Genomic DNA, 20692 nt, shown 5'->3' with positions numbered 1-20692 from the left:
CCCTTCTCCTATTATCATGTACCCAGAGGCAGATGAAAAGTACTGGGATAGCGGTTGGCACCACCTTGCAGATGTCATTGGCCACACAGTATCTATAAGCTGTGGGCTGTGGGTTCTAGATTGTTGACTAGCTACCTAGTCAAAGCCTCCATGCTGATAGAAACACAGGGTATTAATGTCCAGAAATTTACACAGGAATCTCTGCTCCTTTTTCTTTTCCTAAATCCTCACCTTGTAGATATATATTATTTCTGGGATGCTTAGGAAATCATTCCACCTTCCTGGTAGAAATAGTTGGACAAGACTTTATCATCTTGTAGAGCTTCCATGTATCCAGCAATTCCACTCCTAAGTATTTACCCAAAGGACACAGAATCATTAATTCAAAAGGGCACCTGCACCCCTATGTTTATAGCAGCACTGTTTACAATAGCTAAGCTTTGGAAACAACCCAAATGTCCAAAAATAGATGACTGGATCAAGAAGATGTGGTACCTACACGCAATGGAATATTACTCAGCAATCAAAATAGATAAATTCATGCAATTTGCAGCAAGATGGTTGGTGCTGGAAGGGATCATGCTCAGCAAAATAAGCCAGAAAGAAAAAGAAAAATACCGGATGGTCTCACTCACAGCAGGAATTTAGAAAACCTAAATAAGGGACCAGGAAAAAGACTAATTATAATAAAGAAAAAATCAAAATCAACAAGCAACTGTAGACCAGAGACATACCGCTTCTCGGCCTTTTGGCTAAGATCAAGTGTAGACCAGAGACACACTGGGGAGGGGTGGATTAGGGTCAAAACAAGGGGGGTGGGAATTATATGGCGAATATAACCAAAATGAAAATGCATACATTGTGCAAAAATGAAAAATGATGTAAGAATTATATAAAATAAAATAATAATTTTTTTAAAAAAGAATTTATCATCTTGGAGGCCCTTTTAATGCCAATACTAGGGGCCTGTGAGGAATTTTGTTTTCTGGCTGTGCTGAGAACTTCATGGCTCTAAGGTGACTGGTGTGATGAACAAAATGGGCACAATGTTTTGGAGTCAGGTTTGGGTTAGAATCCTGCATCCACTACTTGCAAACTGAGTGGTTCTTCATTTCTTTATCTATAAAAATTGGAGGTTAAAAAGTTCCACCTCACAAGCAGGGAAATGCAGCAGGAGGATCTGGCATTTGGAAAGCACTCCACAAAAGATAGTTCCTCTCCACCCTCCTTCCTTTCTGTTTAGAAGATGTTTCATGAGCATTTTCACACCACAGTTTTCACAAATTGTCACAATCAAATTGTCCCTTTTTAAGAATTTAAGAATGAGCTCAGGTGTAGCATCACATGTAGAATAAAATCCCTAGAAAAATATAAACTGTTAATTAGAGACTGTTAATAAACAAGTGGGCTTATTTATGTATTTTATTTATTTTCATTGGATTTTTGATAGGGGTGGGTAGGGAGAAGTACATCAAATATGTTTTAAGGGGCCTCCCTGGTGGCACAGCAGGTTGAGCGCCCTGTGGTGAAGCTGTCCGAAGCCCCTGCAGTGCGGGTTCAATACCTGGCCAGGGAGAAACCCACATGGCGCAGCAGAACTCTCCTGCCTCATCTGCTGCTCCCCTCAGCAGTGTCTTCTGTCCAACTGCCTTGTTCAGCTCCCTGCTCTGTCTCTGGTGAATTCTCTCACTCTCCCATGCCTCTGACCTATACCCCAGTTCTTGTATAAATAAATAAATCTTTAAAAACAAAGCAAAACAAAACAAAAAACCAAATATGTTTTAAGGCATCACCTTCTAAGAATAACCTTTTCCCATAGACTTAAGATGAAAAAAAGACTATGAATATTTTTTAAAATAAATCCGGTTCTCCTGTTTATTAATCACCTTAATCAAGCTCACATGAAGTTTTTGTCGGTCCTGCTCAGACAGAGCAGATGGTGGGCCAGCTTTGAAACGAGGTAAGATTGCTATCACAAAGCAGTGCTCATGGGGTACAAGGTCTTGGGAAGGAAAGAAGACTCAGGGTCCTCTCAACACATCTGATCAGATGAACTGCCTTTTCTATTATAAGGATATTTTAAGTCAGTGGTTGCCAGCTCTGGGTTCCTGGGGTCACAAAGAATTGATGAATTAATTTTGACTAAAATATTTTCTTAAAATGTAATATCTAATGAAAGGGAAGATGTGGTGAAGTAGGAAATAGGCAAACTCATGCCTTGGTGATTGCACATCTTTTGAAAAACAATTTTGTACTTAAGTATCAACCTATGGGGAGGAGTATCAACCTTATGGGGTGGGAGCTTAAGTAGGGAAATAGAGAAGTGCTCAAGTGCTATTTTATAACAGTATAGCATAGTAAGTCGAGAACCATTACATGCAGCAGGATACACTCACCAGATGGATGGAGCTATTCATAAGGGGGCTGTCAAAACCCAAGCAGATCACAACCCCATTAAAATTATGTATTTTTCTAAGAAGAAAATAGGAAAACTTCATAATTCAAAATGTCTGACAAGAAATATAGAATTTTTGGTAGTCATAAGCTCTGGTGTCGGGATTTTCAGCCACTTCTTTCTTTTCACTTATGTAATTTTCAAGCCCATCATAAGGACTATAGTGTATACCTTTTATCAGCTAATAATAATCGTGTTTTATAAGATAGTAAACAGACATGGCCAGTGGAATCTTTTGGTAGGAGGTGACTGACAGTGGAATCATTTATATAAAAAATACGATAGGTTGTAGCAGTTCCAAAACAGGGACAGGCAGGGAGCCTGTTTCATTTTATATTCTCAGATGGCTTGCTGTTTCCTCCTCAGGATTTAAGCCTGGAGAACAGGTGAGGATTTGCACAGAAATCTTGGTGTTGGTGCTGTCATTCATGGATCCTCATTCTTACTGCCATGATTGCTTAAAAAGTGAGTGGGATTTTAAAATAGCATTTCTAAGTTACTTCCTAGGCACAGGCACTGCTTTGGTAGGTTTTTATATCTATAGTCCACCTCTCGGGCTTTCAAGAGCTCTGAGTCAAAGAAGCTATTGTCTCCTTTCTCCTCCCCCTGTCGTCCCCCTTTCTCCTACCCACACAGAGAGTATTGATTTGGGTGAAAGAAAAAATGACCCAGCAGACTGGGCCACCCTTTGTTATAAACAAATCCTCCTCACTGCCTGAAGAGTTGACTAGAGAAGCATTTTCAGGTGGGCAGGATGGGAAGGTTCTGGAAAGAGGGCACCAATGAATCCCACAGGCCTGCCTGTGATGTGGCTTATTTGCTTTACAGGCTTCAGGCATATTTGCTGACGTCAGCAGCCCGTCAAAGTTTGAAATAATAATAGTGAAAGGAAAACAGTCCCTTTCTGCCAGGCAGGCCTGTTCTGCCAACTTCTGTGTTCTCCTTTGAGTTAATAAACGTCCAAGAACCACCTCCCTTACCAGCCTGGGGGCGGGTGGGGAGGTGGGGGGAAGCATAATAATTTGAAAACCACCAGGTCAGCCCATTGCCAGCGTAAACCATTCAGACAAGCAGCGTTTGTCACACTCTAATGAGGATTTCAGCTTTGCCTCAAAAGGAAAGCTATCATTAGGCTTAGTATTTATGGGATCAAGTGACTTTGGGGGACGGTGGGTTTCTTTTGGTCCCTTCCTCATTTTAAGCATGCCCAAGACCAGATACATAGATGTTTTCCTCTATCAAACAAAGCTAAAAAACCATAATTATGCCTACTAATGTCTTTTGAAAACATCAATTAAGAAAATGGCTTTTTATCCCCATTGTACTTAAAAATCTGAAACATCCACACATGTTGTAACAGCCTGGAGTGGGGGGTCACTGTGTCTGAGGAGACAACCCACAGGGCTTGAGGGGGTTAAGTGAGCAGGACTCCATTGGCAATCGGCAGACAGAACCTCTCCAAGGGAAGAAACTTCTCTATAAAGCATAACCTCTTATCTTCACATGTAGTGTTGAAACTGGAGCCAGCCCCTCCAGTTGGGTTGATACCAGGCTGCTACACACTACACACACACACCCCATTGTTAACACCTCAGGACAGATTAGATCCTACATTCCTCAGAAGTACTGAGCTCCAGAGGGAACACAGCCAGCAGACTCCTTCCACAAGGGCAACAACTAGCTACAACTGATAAGTTTTAATTGAAATAACTGGAACAATTACATTAAGTCCCCACCAGGGCTCTGTCACCAGCCAGGGAGGGAGAGGTGTTATGCTTGCATCTCCTGGTGCATGCAAAGGTGTGAACCAGATGAGAGTAATTCAAGTCAAGTCGTTAGCTCACTTTCATATGCTTTCATCTATGGTTATGTGCTGCTGCTGTTATGTTGTTCACTCAAGGTGAACAACACCTAGCTGGGTTGTTGTTTTTCTTTGGGGGCCTTGGCTAGTAAACTGTGATATTTACACTATCTCAGTGTAAGTTTGGACAAGTAACTATTCTCTAACCAAAGAAACTAGAGTTAGACTTAGGTTTGGGGTAAAGTCTGTTGAGGTCATGGTTAGTTTTAATCATATAGCTCAGTTCAAAAGTTCAACACAAAGATCTGGTTTTCAAGTCTTAGTTTCAAACAGAGTGTTCATTCAATAGCAGATTTAGTTGTACTTAAACTTGAGTTCTACAACTTCCCCTTTACTTTTTCTGAAGTAACAGAAAAAGTTACCTCAGATAGAAGTGGATGAAATGGCAATATGAATGAAAGGACAACACACATACCTTTGCGGGGTCAAATCCCAAAGAGCCCAGATTAAATTATAACCAGCGATTATGTCTGCCAGGATTCGCTCTCTCAAAAGTGTTATGTTTGGCTTTTGTGATAATAAATGATTGGGGGGGGGGAATCCCATTCTAGCATATACAGTATTTACTAGGATATGCAAGGTTAGACTTCCGTACAATTCGGCCTTTGAAAGAAAATAAAAGTCAGTTTAACAGACGGGTAATTCCCAAATCTGCAGAAATGTAAACAGCCTGGATTTTTGGTGCCTATGGGTTTTATCAATGATGTAAGTAAGGCTGAGACCAACACCAATGCGTCCTCTTTGGCTAGTTTTGACATGTTCACAGTCACAATTAACATTCAAGGAATTTCCTTTTCATCCAAGTGTTTCTTTTAAAAGCACTTTATGCTACAAACTAAAATTCTAGCTGCCATCAGTCCTTCCCAAACAAAAAAAAGTGGTGAAATCTCCATAATACTTTCATAGCTGTCTTTGAAAATGGGCTCGGACCACGTCAGCTTCCCCGGAGCATTTGTTTTCCACTGGGGGGAGGGAGGAGGGATGGGGTAGGGTAAGGAGGGGGGACTCTTACCTCCTCCCTCCTTCCTTCCCCTAAAAAGGCTCCGATAGGAGGAGACCCGGCTTCTAAGTCCCGCACCCTCCAGCACTCTCAACCCGGAGCCCGCCCGAGGAGCGCCGCTGAGGGGCGGGTGTCCTGAACCCCCCCAAGGCCCAGCCAGAGAACTGTTCCCCACAGGAGTCCCGGGCTGACCCTCAGCCAGGTTTCAAGCCCCTGAGCCGCCCAGGCCAGTGTTTTCCACAAGGAAGGGAGAAGCGTTGTTCTCCCTCTGCCACCCTGCACCTCCTACACAAGTGATTCGCACACGGGCACTGAGTCTGAGTCCTGGCTGTGCATGGAACTCAGCCCGGTGTCCGAGTCCTCGTCGTTCCCTGGGCAGCTCTTGGCTAACCCACGGGCCTGATCCACCCACACGTCGGCGCAAGCCTGAAGTCCGGGTTCCGCAGGAGCCCCGCCAGAGCCCAGAGCCCCGTCGGGCGCTACAGTCAGCTCCAGCGTGTGCAAAGTCTGGAGAAGGCCCTGCAGCTCGCGCTCCTTGCTGTCCCACTGCTGCTGGCTGTAATCCAAGTCCGACTTCACGGCCTCCAGGTCTGTGTTAAGCCGGAGCCCGATGTACAGGCTAGTGCTGAGCTGCGTCCTGACCTGCTCCTGCTCCAGCAGCAGCTCGCCTTCCAGGTGGCCCTCGGTCTCCACCGGCTCCTCCCTCGCCGCGAGTTCCTCCTGGCGCCGGCGCATCCACCTCTGGTTCAGTTCTTCTTGAATCTCGGCTGAAAGGCGCTCCAGCAACTCCTCCTGTTGGGTCCGCTGCTCCTGCAACCGCAGCAGGTCGTCGCAGCGCCGGGCCAGCTCCTCCAGCTTGACCGCCTGCGCCTCGCCGTCCAAAGGCGCAGCGGCCGCCGCCGCGGCTGGCTCCTCTCCCGGGCTAGGCTCATCGACCTCGAGGCCTGCGCCCACCAAGTAAGTGTCCTGCACGTAGTTGACTCCATGTCGCCGCATGCGGTCCAAGTGCACCTTGGCCTCATAGCGATCGATCTCGCGGTCCAGTTCCCGGAGCCGCTGCACCTGCTGACGGATGGTATGATCCTGCGAGAGCACCAAATGCACCAGCGTCTCCATGCGCTCCACAGACGCGCTCTCCGTGGCCCGCGGTGACGACGAGCAGGACGAGGTGGTGGACGATGAAGTGGACGAACAGGGTGACGACGGCTGCTGCTGGCGCCGCCGGTTGAGCTTAGCCAGCTTGCGGAAAGCCTTGCGCACCACCCGCCGCTGCTTCTCCTGGGTCATGGTCACGTTGGGCCTCGGCTGGACCCCCCGGGTCGTGCAAGGGCGCTCTCGACTGAGCACAACTCTCGCCTCGGCGCTGCGCGGGCCGGCGTTGGGCAGCGACGCCTCGCTGCGCACTAGCACGAAGCGCACATTCTCTTGCTCGTCGCCCCAGGCAGCCCAGAGGCGCAAGATGCGCGTCTTGTTGGGCAGGATGCGCTCAAAGCCCCGCCACTTCTCCACGATGCAGTAGCACTGCGGGGGCCCGCACAGCATGCCCTGAGTCAGCGCCTCGTCTTCGTCTTCGTCGTCCTCGTCCAGAGCTTCCAGCAGCTCCCCTGGGCCTGGGGCGTCCCCTGCTGCCCCCCGCCGCCGGCCTCGCCGCTGCTTTCTTCGCCGCCGGCAGCCGTCCTCCAGCAGCACCCGCACCACGTCGGAGCAAGTGGTGCGGCGGGAGAGGCCCGACACCAGCTTCTCTTCCTGGCAGATCCACACGGAGATCTTCTTTTCTGAAGGATCCATTGCGCAGCCGGGGCGCTGGGACGGCAGGGGCAGCGCGGGCAGTCCGGCAGCTGTGGGTGGGGAGGGAGCTCGGGACCCTTGTCCCGGCAACAGCGGCTCTCTCCCGGCCGCGCACCGAAGACCAGCGCTGGCGCCGGCGGGAGGCGCTTCGGCCGTGCTGGGCCGGGACGGCGGGCGCTCCTGGGGCAGCGCGCCCGGACCTGCGCGGCACCTCTCTGGCTCTGCGCGAGGATGCCCGGGTCGCCGGGTTTTGCTCCACCCCACGTGGCTCCTCCCCCTCCCACCCCTGCTCGCAGCTGCCGCGCGGCCGGAGCCGGAGAGGCGCGGCGCTCAGAACCGCCTCTCTGCAGCCTGGCTGCGCCCAGGGCGCCCAGTCCGCTCCCGACCCGCGTAGCCGGGACCGGGAGTCTCGGCCTCGGCCCCTTCCGCCGACTCGCCGCGGGGTAGCGCGGGGTGACGAGCTGCTGCGTTCAGGGCGGACCAGACGCTTCTGATTTGACTTTCTCACTTTCCCCAGCGCCTCCAGACTGGGCTCCTGGCCCTTCAAGGCAGAGTCGTGGGAGAGCCCCTCGTGCAGTCTCTAAGGAGACTCGAACCACATCGCTGGACTTCCAGCTGGGAAGCCTTCCAGACTTCTTTGCCTGGTGGTAATATGTGCATGTTTAAGAACAAGATGGGGCAGTGAGTCCTCAGAGCAAGTGTGGCTATAGAATAGTCCAGGTTAAGTGTAGACTTTCACAAGCTCACTGCCGCCCTCCCCATTACCTTATGGGGTGATGCTTCCCCCAGCCTTCTTGACAGGGGGACTCCTGATTCTAGTGGGAGTTCATCCCAGACCCAAGTCGCAAGCTCTTTTTTCCACTTCTCTCCATCATAAAGGGAAACCTAATCATTACCGTGACAATTTCTGGCATTTTCCAGTATGTAAATTTCTGGCATTTTCCAGATGTAGTCAAGAAGAAGTCAGAACCAAGTTTTACAGTTCAAAATCTCCAAGGCCAAAAAACAAGTGGATTTTGTTCTTCCTCCAATGTTGATGAGGATGGCCCTTGTGCACAAGACTTGTCCTCAGCTTGTCCTGGTGGGCAGGGTTGAATAGGTCACTCCTTTGCACCTAGACTTTGGATGGTTCCCCACTACTGCTTGAATAAAGCGCTTTTATTCATCCACTCTGTAAACATTTTTGAGTATGTACTATGCTCCAGTTACCTTGCTAGGGCAATTTGATGAACAAATTGCGGTCCTGGCCTTCTAAGAGCTTAAAATCTAGTGGAGAGCACAGTTGAATGAAAGTGTCCAACACAGGGAGAGCATGAGGTGCTAGGGAAAAACTAGAGTGCCATCCTGCTCAGCCTGGGAAAGTCAAGGAAGGCTTCCTGGAAGAGGTGGTATCTTAGGCAAGACTGGAAGCAACTTTTGAGTCAGTCATAGTAAAAATAAATGGGGGGAGAGGGCAGGCCCAATTTCAGGTAGAAGGAACTATATATGCAAAGTTAAGGAATCAACAGAGAAAGGCAGTTACTAGGGCGATAAGGGATTTTAGTGAGAGGAGCTTCTAAGAATGAGATTGGATGGGTGATCAGGAGCTGAGTCAGAAAGAGCATTTAATTCCTGCCTCAGTATTTGGACCTATCCTAAAGGCAACGAGAAGCCATAGAGTGTGGCTTACTAGCTCTGTGCCCCTAGGAAACAAACCCCATCTCTCTAAGCCTGTTTTCTCATCTGTGAATGGTGATAATAGAAATAGGTGGCTAATAGGGCTGTTGTGAGGATTAAGTGCTTGAACGGGCTCTGTCCACAATAGAAGTTTTATTGGAGGGCAAAAAACTTGGAGGGGGGGCGGGGACAAGAATGCTACTGTCTAAAAATTGCCACAAATTTAATGTATTACAATACTACCCATCTATAAGTACACAGTTCTGAAGGTGAGAAGTCTACTATGTCATGACTAGGGTCTTAGCTCAGGGTCTCCCAAGGCCGAAGGCAAGGTGTTGGCTGAGTTGAATTCTCAACTGGAGGCTCTGGGAAAAATCCATTTCCAACCTCACTCAGGTTGTTGGCAGGATCCAATTCCTAGCTGTAGGACTGAGATCCCTGTTTCCTTTGCTGTTGACTGAGTGTCACTCTCAGCTCCTGGAAGCCTCTCTCAAATCCATTTCACATAATCTGTCCTAGCCCACTACCCCAACTCCTCCCTCACATACGCAGACATTCCTTCTTCCTTCCCCTCTCACACATGATTGCTAGAACTTTGTTATCAGCTGCCATTCCTACTAGATTTTAAGTTGCCTAAAGGTAGAAGTCAAATGTCTATCGCTCATTTCTAAATCCTCTGCATTTAGCCAAGTACCTGACACATTCTAGGTTTATTAGGTATCTGTTGAATAAATGAATGGGTGAATGAATGAGTCCTGCCTTTTGGCAAGTAAATACCTCATTGCTCTAGAACAGCACCTGCATCTTGATGTGTCCATATTTTTTATATTTTATTAACTAAGAGGCCTCAAATAACTGGAAAACTCCTACTCATCCTTTAGAAACCTACTCAAAGATCTCATGTTCTGGGACTCCTCTAAGATTTGGTTTCTTGTCATTTTCAGCCTCTCTTAATGAAGAGATTACATTGTGTTCTTTTAAATGTGGCTACCAGAAATTTTAAAATATCTGTGTGCTTGTATTTCCATTTAACATTGTTCCCTGTGGCAAGATCCAGAAACTCAGGACAGATTGCTCAAGCCTCTCTCCGTGTGAAGTTATCCTAAATATCCTAAACAAATACATGTCTGCCTGGATTTTGTTATCTCCAGAATAAGCCATTTTATGCCTTTTCAGGATTTGTAGTTTGAATGTTTCTTTTGTTTTAGGGTAGCAGAGAAACTTCTTGCAACAACCACTTGCTACTTCCCTTAGCAGCCTTAGAAGCACATTCCTGATTTCCACCTTGTAAATACCTCAGATTCAATTTAAAGTGTAAATGATTGTTTTCCAGATAGGCCATCAATGTCCTTATTCATCTACCAGTCCTCATCCCTGATGAAGGGTACAGAGCTTCAGGCAGTGCTCAGAGCCAGCAAAATACATGGGCTTCATAATAGGAAAAGGATATACAAAAATAATATTTTTGACCTGGGTATTCATACTCAGAACATTAAAAAAAAAGCAAATTTCATCAAAGGCCAATGAACATGACTACCTTGAAATCTGAAACTTTTGGTTGAAAAAATAATACATGGGGATTTTATAAATAATGTTAAAATGTCAGTAGTAACCTGAGGGAAAATATTTACAGCATGGATACCAAAAGATTAGTATTCAGAATTAAAAAAAAAAAAACTCCCAAATTTTAGTTTAAAAAAATCATGCATTACTTGTAAACTAGATGGTGGCTCAATTTCAGGTACATCACCAAAGAGGAAACATAAATGGTTAAGAAAATGAAATAATGGCCAACTGCACCAAAAATCAGGGAAAAATAAATCTCAGTAAAATGAGACATCTCTTTTTTGCAAGCAGATTGGCAACATGTGTTTTAAATTGATAACAAGAGGGGCAATTTCCTCTCATACACCCCTGGTGTAAATCAGTATATCTATTTTGAGGCAGTATGATAATATCTATTCAAAATGAAAACATTATGTCCCTGCATTCGACATCATGGTATCTACCCCAGAGAAACACACATGTATCCAAGGAAGCAGGTATAGGGGTGTGCACTGGGCCATTTTTGTTTTAGCAAAACAATGGTCAATCATAGTTAAGTAAGGGGATGACAGAATAGCCTGGGGGATAACCATAATTTGGAAATCTTGGCAGCAGTTAAAGGCAGCAAAGTAAATTTGTATGTATAGGCAATAACAGATCTTCAAGATGCATTGCTCAGTGCAAAAGGTAAGTTTCAGAATAATATGTATGTTGGAATCCCATTTATATTTTTTAAATCTATGCACAAAACACATAAACATCGACCATGTTTATGTATTGAGATCTAGATATATATCTGTGTGTACACACAGAGGATATTCACCAAACTGAAAGCTGTGAATACCTCCTGGAAGAATGAGACATTTGCAGAGAGACAGGATCAAAGAGGAATTTAGCTTCATGTGTAGCAATTTTACAGAAGAATTTCATCACCTATTGCCCAATTATAAGATTACAGTACATGATTTAAAAAGTGAAAAGTCTTGGGTTGGGGGTCACTAATTACTTCTCTCCCGTAGACCTTTTCTTCACCTCCCGTTTCTCCTTTCTGTGGGTTCAGCCTTAGAATAAACAGCATCTGTTCCCTCTACTCTGAAAGAACTGACAGAACCCATACTCTTTGCTAGAGGGATGTGAAAGTTAAGTGTGCTATACCGGCGGAGGGGTCTCACTGAGTACTGGGCACTTGGCTTAAAGCGTGCATTTCACCAAGGGTTTTTTCTTTCTGTCCTGGAGAACTTTTAGGAAGACAGCACAATTCTCACAAGAGTGGCCAAGCCCTTTGCTAAATGTCCTCATTGGATCACAAGGGTGGCATGTCATTTGACACTGTGGTTTTTCAGTCATTTATCTTCCTAACACCTCTAAGAACTAAGACATTGCTCTCTCAGCCATGAGAAACTGAGTCCCAGGGAAAGGAATTGGTCAGCTTCCCAGTTTACAAAACTCTGGGGGAAGCTGGTATTTTGTCTGAATTTCTACCTGTCCAATCTGTCAGTCACGGTTCACAGTGATAGAACACCCAAAACAGGAACTTCCACCCTTAATTACATTGAGCTGTGCACAAGTGTGGCTGGACCTTACTGCCTGAATCAGTTCCTCTTAATAATTAACCACAGAAAATAATCTGGCAAATTGTGTTTACGGAAACGTCTGGTTCCTTTCAAAAGCCTGGGTGGGGGTGGGGATCTGGGAACTGCCACACATGTTCCAAGAGAATCTAGACCAGCTCCTGCCTAGGGTGATGTTGGCCAGTTATCCTCACGCAGGTGGTTTCTTACAGTGAGGTCAAGGGGCTGTCACCTGCCTAGAATTGCCTATGGTGTTTATTAAAATGCCATTACCTGGGCCCCACTCTAGACCTAGTGAATCAGAGTCTCTGGAGAGAGACCCACAAATGTATGTTTAAAGCAGTTTCCCCTAGAGATTCTGAAGCACACTGAAAGTCGACCCCAACTGCATTAGAAGGAAAGAACCATTGATAAGAAAGACCTTCAGCCATCTTGTCCCCAGAGATGGTAAAGATACACAAGTGAGCGAAACACTAGAGGCTGGTAGCAACAAATGACAGGTGAGAAAGAGAAGCCCCTGGGAAGATGAAAAAGGGAAGAGGCCAAAATGGGAGTAGCTGCTCATTCATTTTCCCTGGAATCTTGTATCTTAAGTAGAAGCCTAGACTGTGCGGCGATAACATGGAAATGTTTAGGGAAGACAGTGTAATGTGGCAACGACTTCAATCATCTGAAAGATATTTAGCATTTAAAGTTAGAAAGAATTTTTACTGTTTTTTTTTTTGTTTTGGTTCTTTTTATTTCTGTGTCATCGAGAGTACTTATTCGTCCTTCCACTTCATCTATTCTGCTTTCATTGCTTTTCCCAGAGTTCTTTAGCTCCTCCATTAATCCTTTGATCACCTGCATTTCTTTCACTTCCCCCTTTAGGGACTCAATTTCATTCCTCTAGTCATTGACTATTTTTCCCATATCATTTTTTGACTTCTTTCAGTTTTTTTAAGCAAAAATGAAAAATGATGTAAAAAAAGGATAAAATAAAAAAAATAAAAAAAATGAAGTCAAAAAGAAGCCTCCCGAACAAAAAACCATCATCTATGACATCACCATTGAAGACTATGTCAAAAGGGGTTTTGTTTAATTTTCATTATCTGTTGTCACCCAATTAATGAAAGGTGATACTATTAATGAGTGTGTGAACGAGACAGTGTCTTCATTGCCACATCTGAAACATTCCCCCGTTTTTTTCAGGGTAATAGCCCTGACCCAAAGTCAGAAGTGTAGCCTTTCTTCATTGTAGAGAGATACAAACTCTTTTCTCTCCAGCTGCCCCAATCCTAAATTATCCTGTGTCAGCTGCTCATCACCGGGGACACAATATGAGCCTGTGCTTGATTTACTGCTACTTTATGTGAGCAAAATGCTCTGTCTTTCTTCAGTGAAGTCAATTGAGTTGGGAGAAGTTTCAATACCACATTTCTTGGTTTAAAAGCATGATTGTTTTAGTGACTGGTGTGAACAGCAAAGTACTCCACAATTCCCTTTAAGAAAAATGATAGACAAGTTAAATTCGAATACAGGGAATCTTTGAGACAAACAATCAAATCATCTTCACAAGGAGATGTTCTTTTCCCCACTGAGGAAGAAATGGAGACAAGTTTTCCACTGTATTTGGGCCCCGTCCAGGCTGAAAGGAAGACTGTGGGATAGATAAGCAAAAATAGGTTACATCTGGGCAGCCTTGTAGTGTCTCCCTGTGGGCTGAAGAAGCTCCTCTTTGTTTCTCTCCTGAGGCGCAGTGTTGTTTTCTTGTGGCAGTGCTCCCAGTTAAACCTGGGGTACACTATGGATCCCTTACACTTGATTTTGTGATTGGGAGACCTATACAAATGCAAACTTAGCCCACAATTGAATGTTAATAGCTTAAATCTCCATGAATAAGAAAGAAGCTACCTGATCTACCAAACGTTGTGGCTGTCTGCTTTGTCTTTTATATCTATTGTTAACTGTAAAACGAAATCAATCACTGAATTGTTGGTCTGTGAATATACATTTTAGAAAACAAAACTGTGCCGTAAAAAGCCTTTTATCCTTGTGATCCTGCAATTCCACATTTGAGTATAGGCCCCAAAGAAATGGAAGTAGGGTCTCAAAAATATATTTGCACACCTATGCTCATAGCAGCATTTCCCACAATAGCCAAAAGCATCCATCAGCAGATGCATGGATAATTAAAACGTGATGGAGACATCAAATTCAGACATAAAAAGGGAGGAAATTCTCACACATCCTACAATATAGCTGCATTTTGAGGACATTATGTAATAGGGTAGGAACATTCATCAGTCATAAAAAAGGACAAATGTTACTTGTTTCCACTTATAGGAGGCACCCAGAGTAGCAAGGTGACTACCAGGGAGCAGTAGGAGGCATGGAGAATTGGTTAGTGGGCATGGAGTTTCAGTTTTGCAAGATGGAAAACCGTTCCAAATATAGGGGGGTTGATAGTTGCACAACAATGTGAATGTACTAACTGCCGCTGAAGTGTACAGTTAAAAATAGTTAAGATGGGGCCTCCCCTGGTGGCTCAGCGGTTGAGTGCTGGGCTGCGAAGCTGCCTGCAGCCTCTGCAGCGCAGGTTCCATCCCTGGCCGCTGGGGAGGGTCCCACATGGCATGCAGACCTCTCCTGCCACCCGCTGCTCCCCTCAGGAGTGTACTTCGGTCCTTCTGCCTGTTCTGCTCCCTGCTCTGGCTCTGGTGGATTCTCTCACCCTCCCGCGCTTCTGACTGTACCCAGTGCTTGTATAAATAAATAAATAAATAAATCTTTAAAAAAAAAATAGTTAAGATGGTAACTTTTGTTATGTATAGTTGGTCCACAATGTAAAATAATAATTTCTTAAGTATTTTAGATTTAAGCCAAAGCTATTACTAAGGGAAACTTCAACTGTTCCAAAGAACTACAAAAGGATTCCACGTGACTTTCAAAGTAAATGCAATATTTTGTTCATTCCTTGGGTCTTTCAGGAAACCAAATGCCTGATCACTGTACATTTGAAGAAAGTCTGTGTCTTCTTTTTGCTTTCATACCCTCTATCCCCAGCTCCATGTATTAGTTGGCATTTGTTAGCTATTTGTGCTCATCTGTTTATGCTGGTCTTTATCAGAAACTTAAGTAAATAGCTACAAGTTTGGTAAGCTTGAAAAATGATAGCTCGATACTGATAAGGCTTTATATGAGAAATCTGTAACTATAATTCTTAAAATGTTCTACCTAGTTCACAAAGCTGTGCACAGAGTAAATAGAGCAAGGTCTGCCAAAGTACCTAGAGACAGCAGATACCAACGCATGTTGTCCCGGTAGGTATTTGCTTATTAAGCTGTAACAAAGAACAGAGCTGAATGGACCCAGACATTATCTTCATCCCTGTTTACTGGAGCACTAGGTTTCTAAGTAGGTCTCCTTTTGGGGGGTATAGGTTCCCATACCACACCCACCACCAGAGCACTAATAATCCTCCATCATCATCCTTGGGGCCCCCTCCCACTTCCTCTCCCTTCCTCGTCCCCTCCCCCCCAGCCTCAGTCCTGCAGTCATATTTCTAGGGGTTGTTTGGGTTTAGTTTTGTCCCTTTGCTTTGTCTCTCTATATTTCATACAAGTGAGAGCATCAGGTATTATCTTTCTGCTCCTGGTTTATTTCACTAAGCAGATCTCTTAGAGAAGACAAGGCTCTAAAAGCCCATTCACACATCTGCTGGTGAAGCATATATTTTATATATTGGGTTTTTTTCCATCCTATAAAGGGTTGACATGCACTGATCATGAAAATGTGTCACCAGACTCTGAACTTTTCCTTTTCTCCTTTCCACTTCCCAACCATACTGGGAATCCTTGCAGAAGTTAGATCTAAGCTCACCCCTCCAAGCATCACTTGACTTTAGACTGGCCAACCATCACATCTCATTCCCTGTAGCAGTGATTGGTTTAGGGAAGGCCATGTGACCTCAGAGGGTATGGTTAAAGTAAATCCCCTGGACTTGTGCAAATAACATTGGCACAGGACATTCTCTTTATGTTATCCTTGAATGAAGGAACAGCTGGAAGCCATTTTACAACCACTGGAGTTGGCGGAGGTCTGCCTAAGATGAAGCCACACAGACCAAGCAGAGCCAAGAAATGGTGAGGAGAACCCGGCTCCTGCTTAATTTGCTGGAGTTAGCCCTGAAGCTTTTCAACTACATGAGCTAGTAAATTTCTTTTCTAATTTATGCCAATATGAGCAGTTTTTCTGTTATGTAGAACCAAAAACATTTTAATAACTAGGGATCCTTGTGAAAATGTCAAATGGCCCCTGCATTTTACAGATGAGGACACTAATTCCCACTGAGACTTCGTGGTAAAAGATGGTTTCCGGTTCCAGGCCATTTCCTTTCCCCTATTTTAGTCATTTAGAGCATGTTTGTGGTGCATTTGGCAACAATGAATAAAATGTTAAAGGTCTCCTTATTAGTAAGCACTAATTGGAAGTGCTGAAACCGATTTTCCTCGTGTTTGACTTCTGGCAACTAATCTCCTTGTTTTATGGCCACTCTGTGTATTGTGGGTGCTGATAATTCATCAGAAAGATGAAAGCATCAACTAATGGGAGTGAGATGTGGGTACCCCACTGAGGAATTTTAATTAATTTATAACTAGTTTGCTAGCCACTTGGGCTCAACTACATATGCTGTCTTGTGTTTTCTTCTATTCATGTTGAGCACATTCATTTCTTATGAATCAACCCATATTACCATTTCTGATCTTTCAAAAGCATAGCCCCTTTGCACTGTCTTCTTATCTGTGAGTCTTGCTTTACAGTTTGGATTTCCAGAATCCAAGGCTCTTCCTCTGTAATCTCTGAAAATTCTACCATTTTTATGTATATATATCATCTCCCCCACCCATACATTCATCTAATCTTTCCCTGGGACTCTGTTTTTTTTTTTTTTATTTAAAAGATTTATTTATTTATGCATAGAAGAATGGGGGTATAGGCCAGGGGTGTGGGGGGTGAGAGGATTCACCAGAGACAGAGTGGGGAACAGAACAGGCAGATTGACTGAAGTACACTGCTGAGGGGATCAGTGGGCAAGTCAGGAGAGGTCTGCTGAGCCATGTGGGTAGCTCCCTGGCCAGGATCTAACTCGTGCTGCAGTGGCTGCAGATAGCTTCAAGGTGCTGCGTCTTAATCCGTTGGGCCACCAAGGAAGCCCTCCCTGGGACTCTCGCATACTTACCCCTAACTGTAAAATTACTTGAGATTCAATTAGTCATTGAATTCTCAAGGAAATGCCCCACCATATGGTGAAAAGAGAGAAAGAGAGAAGAACTCACATTTATTATACCAGGAGAGGTTCTAGGTGCTTTTCAGATAGTCTAACAACTACCTGATGGGAAGTAGGTAGCAGTGCCCCAGGGTAAAAATGAGGAAACTGGGGTTGGGTGCATTGGAGTGTGTGTGTGCCTCCAAAGACATTATTTAACTGGCTCAAAAGATAATGACCACCTGGATATTGAGAAAACCGAGGCCTCACCTAGGTGGAGAGGGAAAGACAATAGAGAGATCTGTCAGGTTTGCCTAAGGGGAAAGTGACATCCCACGCACCACATATTTCACAGCTAGTTCTAGAGGTTTCCCTGGAAGGACAGGAGCACCAGGGAAACTTATAAACTAAAATGTGTTGGGGGAAATGGTTTTGCATAGAGATGAATTTGCATTTGGAGTTTGTAGCTGAGAAAACTGGAAGTTGAGTTGAGTGTTTTTTTTTTACTAATGATTATTATCTGCTGGAGGTGAATCATGAGCCAGGGCAGGTGAGAAGTTTGGGGCAGCATTCCGGCATCTTTTTTCAGACCAGAGTTGACACATTTAAATATGTGAAGGTTGCCCTCTGGAGTGACTCACTTAGGAGGAACCGGTTCACCTGCCACTACAGCAGGCTGACTCACAGGGTCTTTCTGTCAAAGCAGTGTGTGGTCCATAAACAGGTGGTGAGAGATGGTCAGTTTTCTCTATCCGAAGAAATAGGAACAGCAGGTAAGAACGACAGTAAGGAACCAATAGGCAGGGAAGCCATGTTCTAGCAGCTGCTTTGAAGACACGTTCACGCCTGCGACTTAGCTGTGTTGGAAAACACTGGAAGAACATGATGACATGTCTGGTGGTTGTAAAGATGGGAGTCCTCACATGGGGTCACTCAAAATATACAAAAGGAAAGAGGTTGAATCTGGTCATAGAAGACACTCTATAAATAACTAATGAATGAATAATCAAAGCAGTGCAAATTAATATAAATTATGGATTCAGAAGATCTGAGTTTTACTCATCTCATTTCTTTATCTGATGAACAACTATGATTTTCAGTTGTCTGGGGAGGAATCTTTGATTATGGAAGGCAAAGAGGCAGATTTAGGACTCAGTAGGAGATAAGAGTTTCAGAAGCTGAAAGAAACCAGTGTAGCAATGATGGAGTTCACCAGGAGACAGAGGACATCTGTCTAAGGGAGGGACACAGGGTGACCTGGATGGCCGAGCAGGTAAAACTGTTTCACTGGGGCAGCCTGTGCGTTTTTCTGAAAATAAGAAAAGGGGAACATTGCCAAGAATGAATAGCAGTGCATTTGAAGACAGATTTTGATGTTGATAAATTAAAGACATCAGATCTTTGTAGCGATGATATCTAAATTCTGGTCTGATTCTCAGCTATGACCACACCCTAGTATCACCTGGGAGCTTTTCAAATGAACAAATGCACCAAACCCTCCCCCAGAGATTCAGAGCCAACTGGTCTGAAGTTGGGCTCAGGAATGGAACACCTCTGGAGGCTTCTGGGAAGTATAATCATGGATAAACTATGAAGATACTCGTACCTTTCCCTGGGAAGAAAGATACAAAATCCCAATAGTATCTCTGGGTGATGTGAATAGTAGTTCTACCTGGGTGATCTCTAACCAAAGACTCACATCAAAAGTTCACTGCTATGAGCCTCCCTGGTGGTGCAAGGGGTTATGCACCACACTGTGAAGCTGTCTGCAGCCTCTGCAGCATGAGTTCAATCCCCAGCCGGCCAGGGAGCAACCCACATGGAGTGGCAGACCTCTCCTGTCTTGCCCACTGCTCCCCTCAGTAGCATATTTCAGTCAGGTTGCCTGTTCTGCTCCCCACTCTGTCTCTGGTGAATCCTCTCACACCCTGCACCTCTCACCCTAGTTCTTGTATGCAGACATAAATCTTAAAAAAAAAAAGTTCACTGCTATATAAATTATTACGTATAAGAGAAGGATGAAAAATAGAAGAAAGGTATGTAAGTATACATGTGTACATGACAAAGAAGAAAATATGCATGGTTGTGACAGTCCTTATTTCTGTAGCTGATCACTGGCAGAGTTGATATTTATAACTTCCTTCCTTTCCCTTCAGCCTGGACATCAGCTGGTGTGGGTCTTTTATTTGGTCTCATGGACCCAATTTTCTTTTCTAAAAGATGTAAATTGTCAGTGGTTCTATCTGTTTTTCTGTTAAATGCTATATTGAACAGGAAGTACTAAGAAGTATATGTTTTACAGGTGTGGAAGTCAGGACACAGAGGAGTTAAGTAACTTACCTATGGTAACACAACTATTATGTGAGTCTATGCTCTTAATTCTTTTTGTGGTAACCAGCTTCCAAAATGGACCCCGATGACCCTGGTCTCCTGGGATTCATAGCCTGTTGGTTCCCCTTCCCTACCTGTTTGTATGACTAAAAGATGTGGTGTAAGTGGTAGTAAGTCACTTGTAAGTCTGGGTCATAAGAGACAAGGTGGTCTCTGCTCCTCTTTCTTGGATCACTCACTTTGGGGAAGGTTAGTGCCCTGTTGTGAGAAAAGACACATCTGGAGAGGAACGGAGGCTTCCAATCACCAGCCAGCAAGGATTGGAGACACCCCACCTTACCCAGATGAGTGAACTCGGAAGTGGGCCTTCCAGCCCCTGGCAAACTTTCTGATTACAGCAGTCCCTACTTATACTCTACCTGCAACCTCACAAGATACTGCAAGCTGGAACCACCCAGCTATACCACTGCCAAATTCCTGATGCACATAAACTGCAAACTGATAAATATTTGTTATTTTAAACCACTAAATGTTTAGGCAATTTGTTAGGCAGAGATAGTGAAGTAATCTAATATTATAGTGACAACATAAGTCAGAAACCTAATGTCCTTCTCAAAGTTCCAAAGTTTCTAATACCCCAGGTCCCTTGTGTGATGCTACCTTAGAGAAAAAGTAGAAGTTATTTCAGAGTCATATGAAACCTGATATTCAGTTCACATTTTTCTCCAAAAAAAAAAAAAAAAAAAAAGATTTGAGACCACGGGATGGATACTTACTAGGAGGCTCACTGCCCTAGTCCTGATGCTGGAGCTGGACATGGACGTTGGGGTGTAGAGGAGGGGACCATATGGGAAATAGAATTGACAAACGGGTTCAACAGAAGGGGTGAGAAACACCACACACACCCCCCCACTTTATATGTGACCTTGAGTTAGCACAAGGGACACTGATTAGTTGGTTCTTTTATTCTCAAGATATCAGACAAGACCTTTGATAACACATCAAAAGAATCTATAAGGAAAACCTTTAAAAATGGGATTTTTTTCCTTTTCTATACAGGGGAAACTTTAAGCTGTCCTCTATAAATTTGCAAATATATAAAACTGTTCCTTTCATAATGTTGAGCTCTATGGACCATGGAGATCAGGATAAGAGGGAAGTGACTTTGGCTGCAACAAGAGCTCTGGATTCAATTGAAGCTTCCATACCCTGAGGGCTGCCAGGCACCAGAGAGAAA

The 20692-nt window shown here is 44.5% G+C and overlaps 1 protein-coding gene across 1 annotated transcript; it reads right to left on the bottom strand.

Moving 5' to 3' along the window:
* Positions 1 to 5601: 5601 nt before the first annotated feature.
* On the bottom strand, positions 5602 to 7104 carry RASSF10 (Ras association domain family member 10; the record flags this gene model as incomplete). The annotated part of the gene is made up of 1 exon (XM_084245631.1): positions 5602 to 7104. One exon carries the CDS (start codon positions 7102 to 7104, stop codon positions 5602 to 5604), a length of 1503 nt encoding a protein of 500 aa, XP_084101757.1.
* Positions 7105 to 20692: the final 13588 nt, after the last annotated feature.

This window comes from Talpa europaea, assembly GCF_964194135.1.
Source record: "Talpa europaea genome assembly, chromosome: 1".
Lineage (NCBI taxonomy): Eukaryota > Metazoa > Chordata > Mammalia > Eulipotyphla > Talpidae > Talpa > Talpa europaea.
Note: the sequence above shows the minus strand (reverse complement) of the source record. Positions and strands in the feature narration are given on the sequence as shown.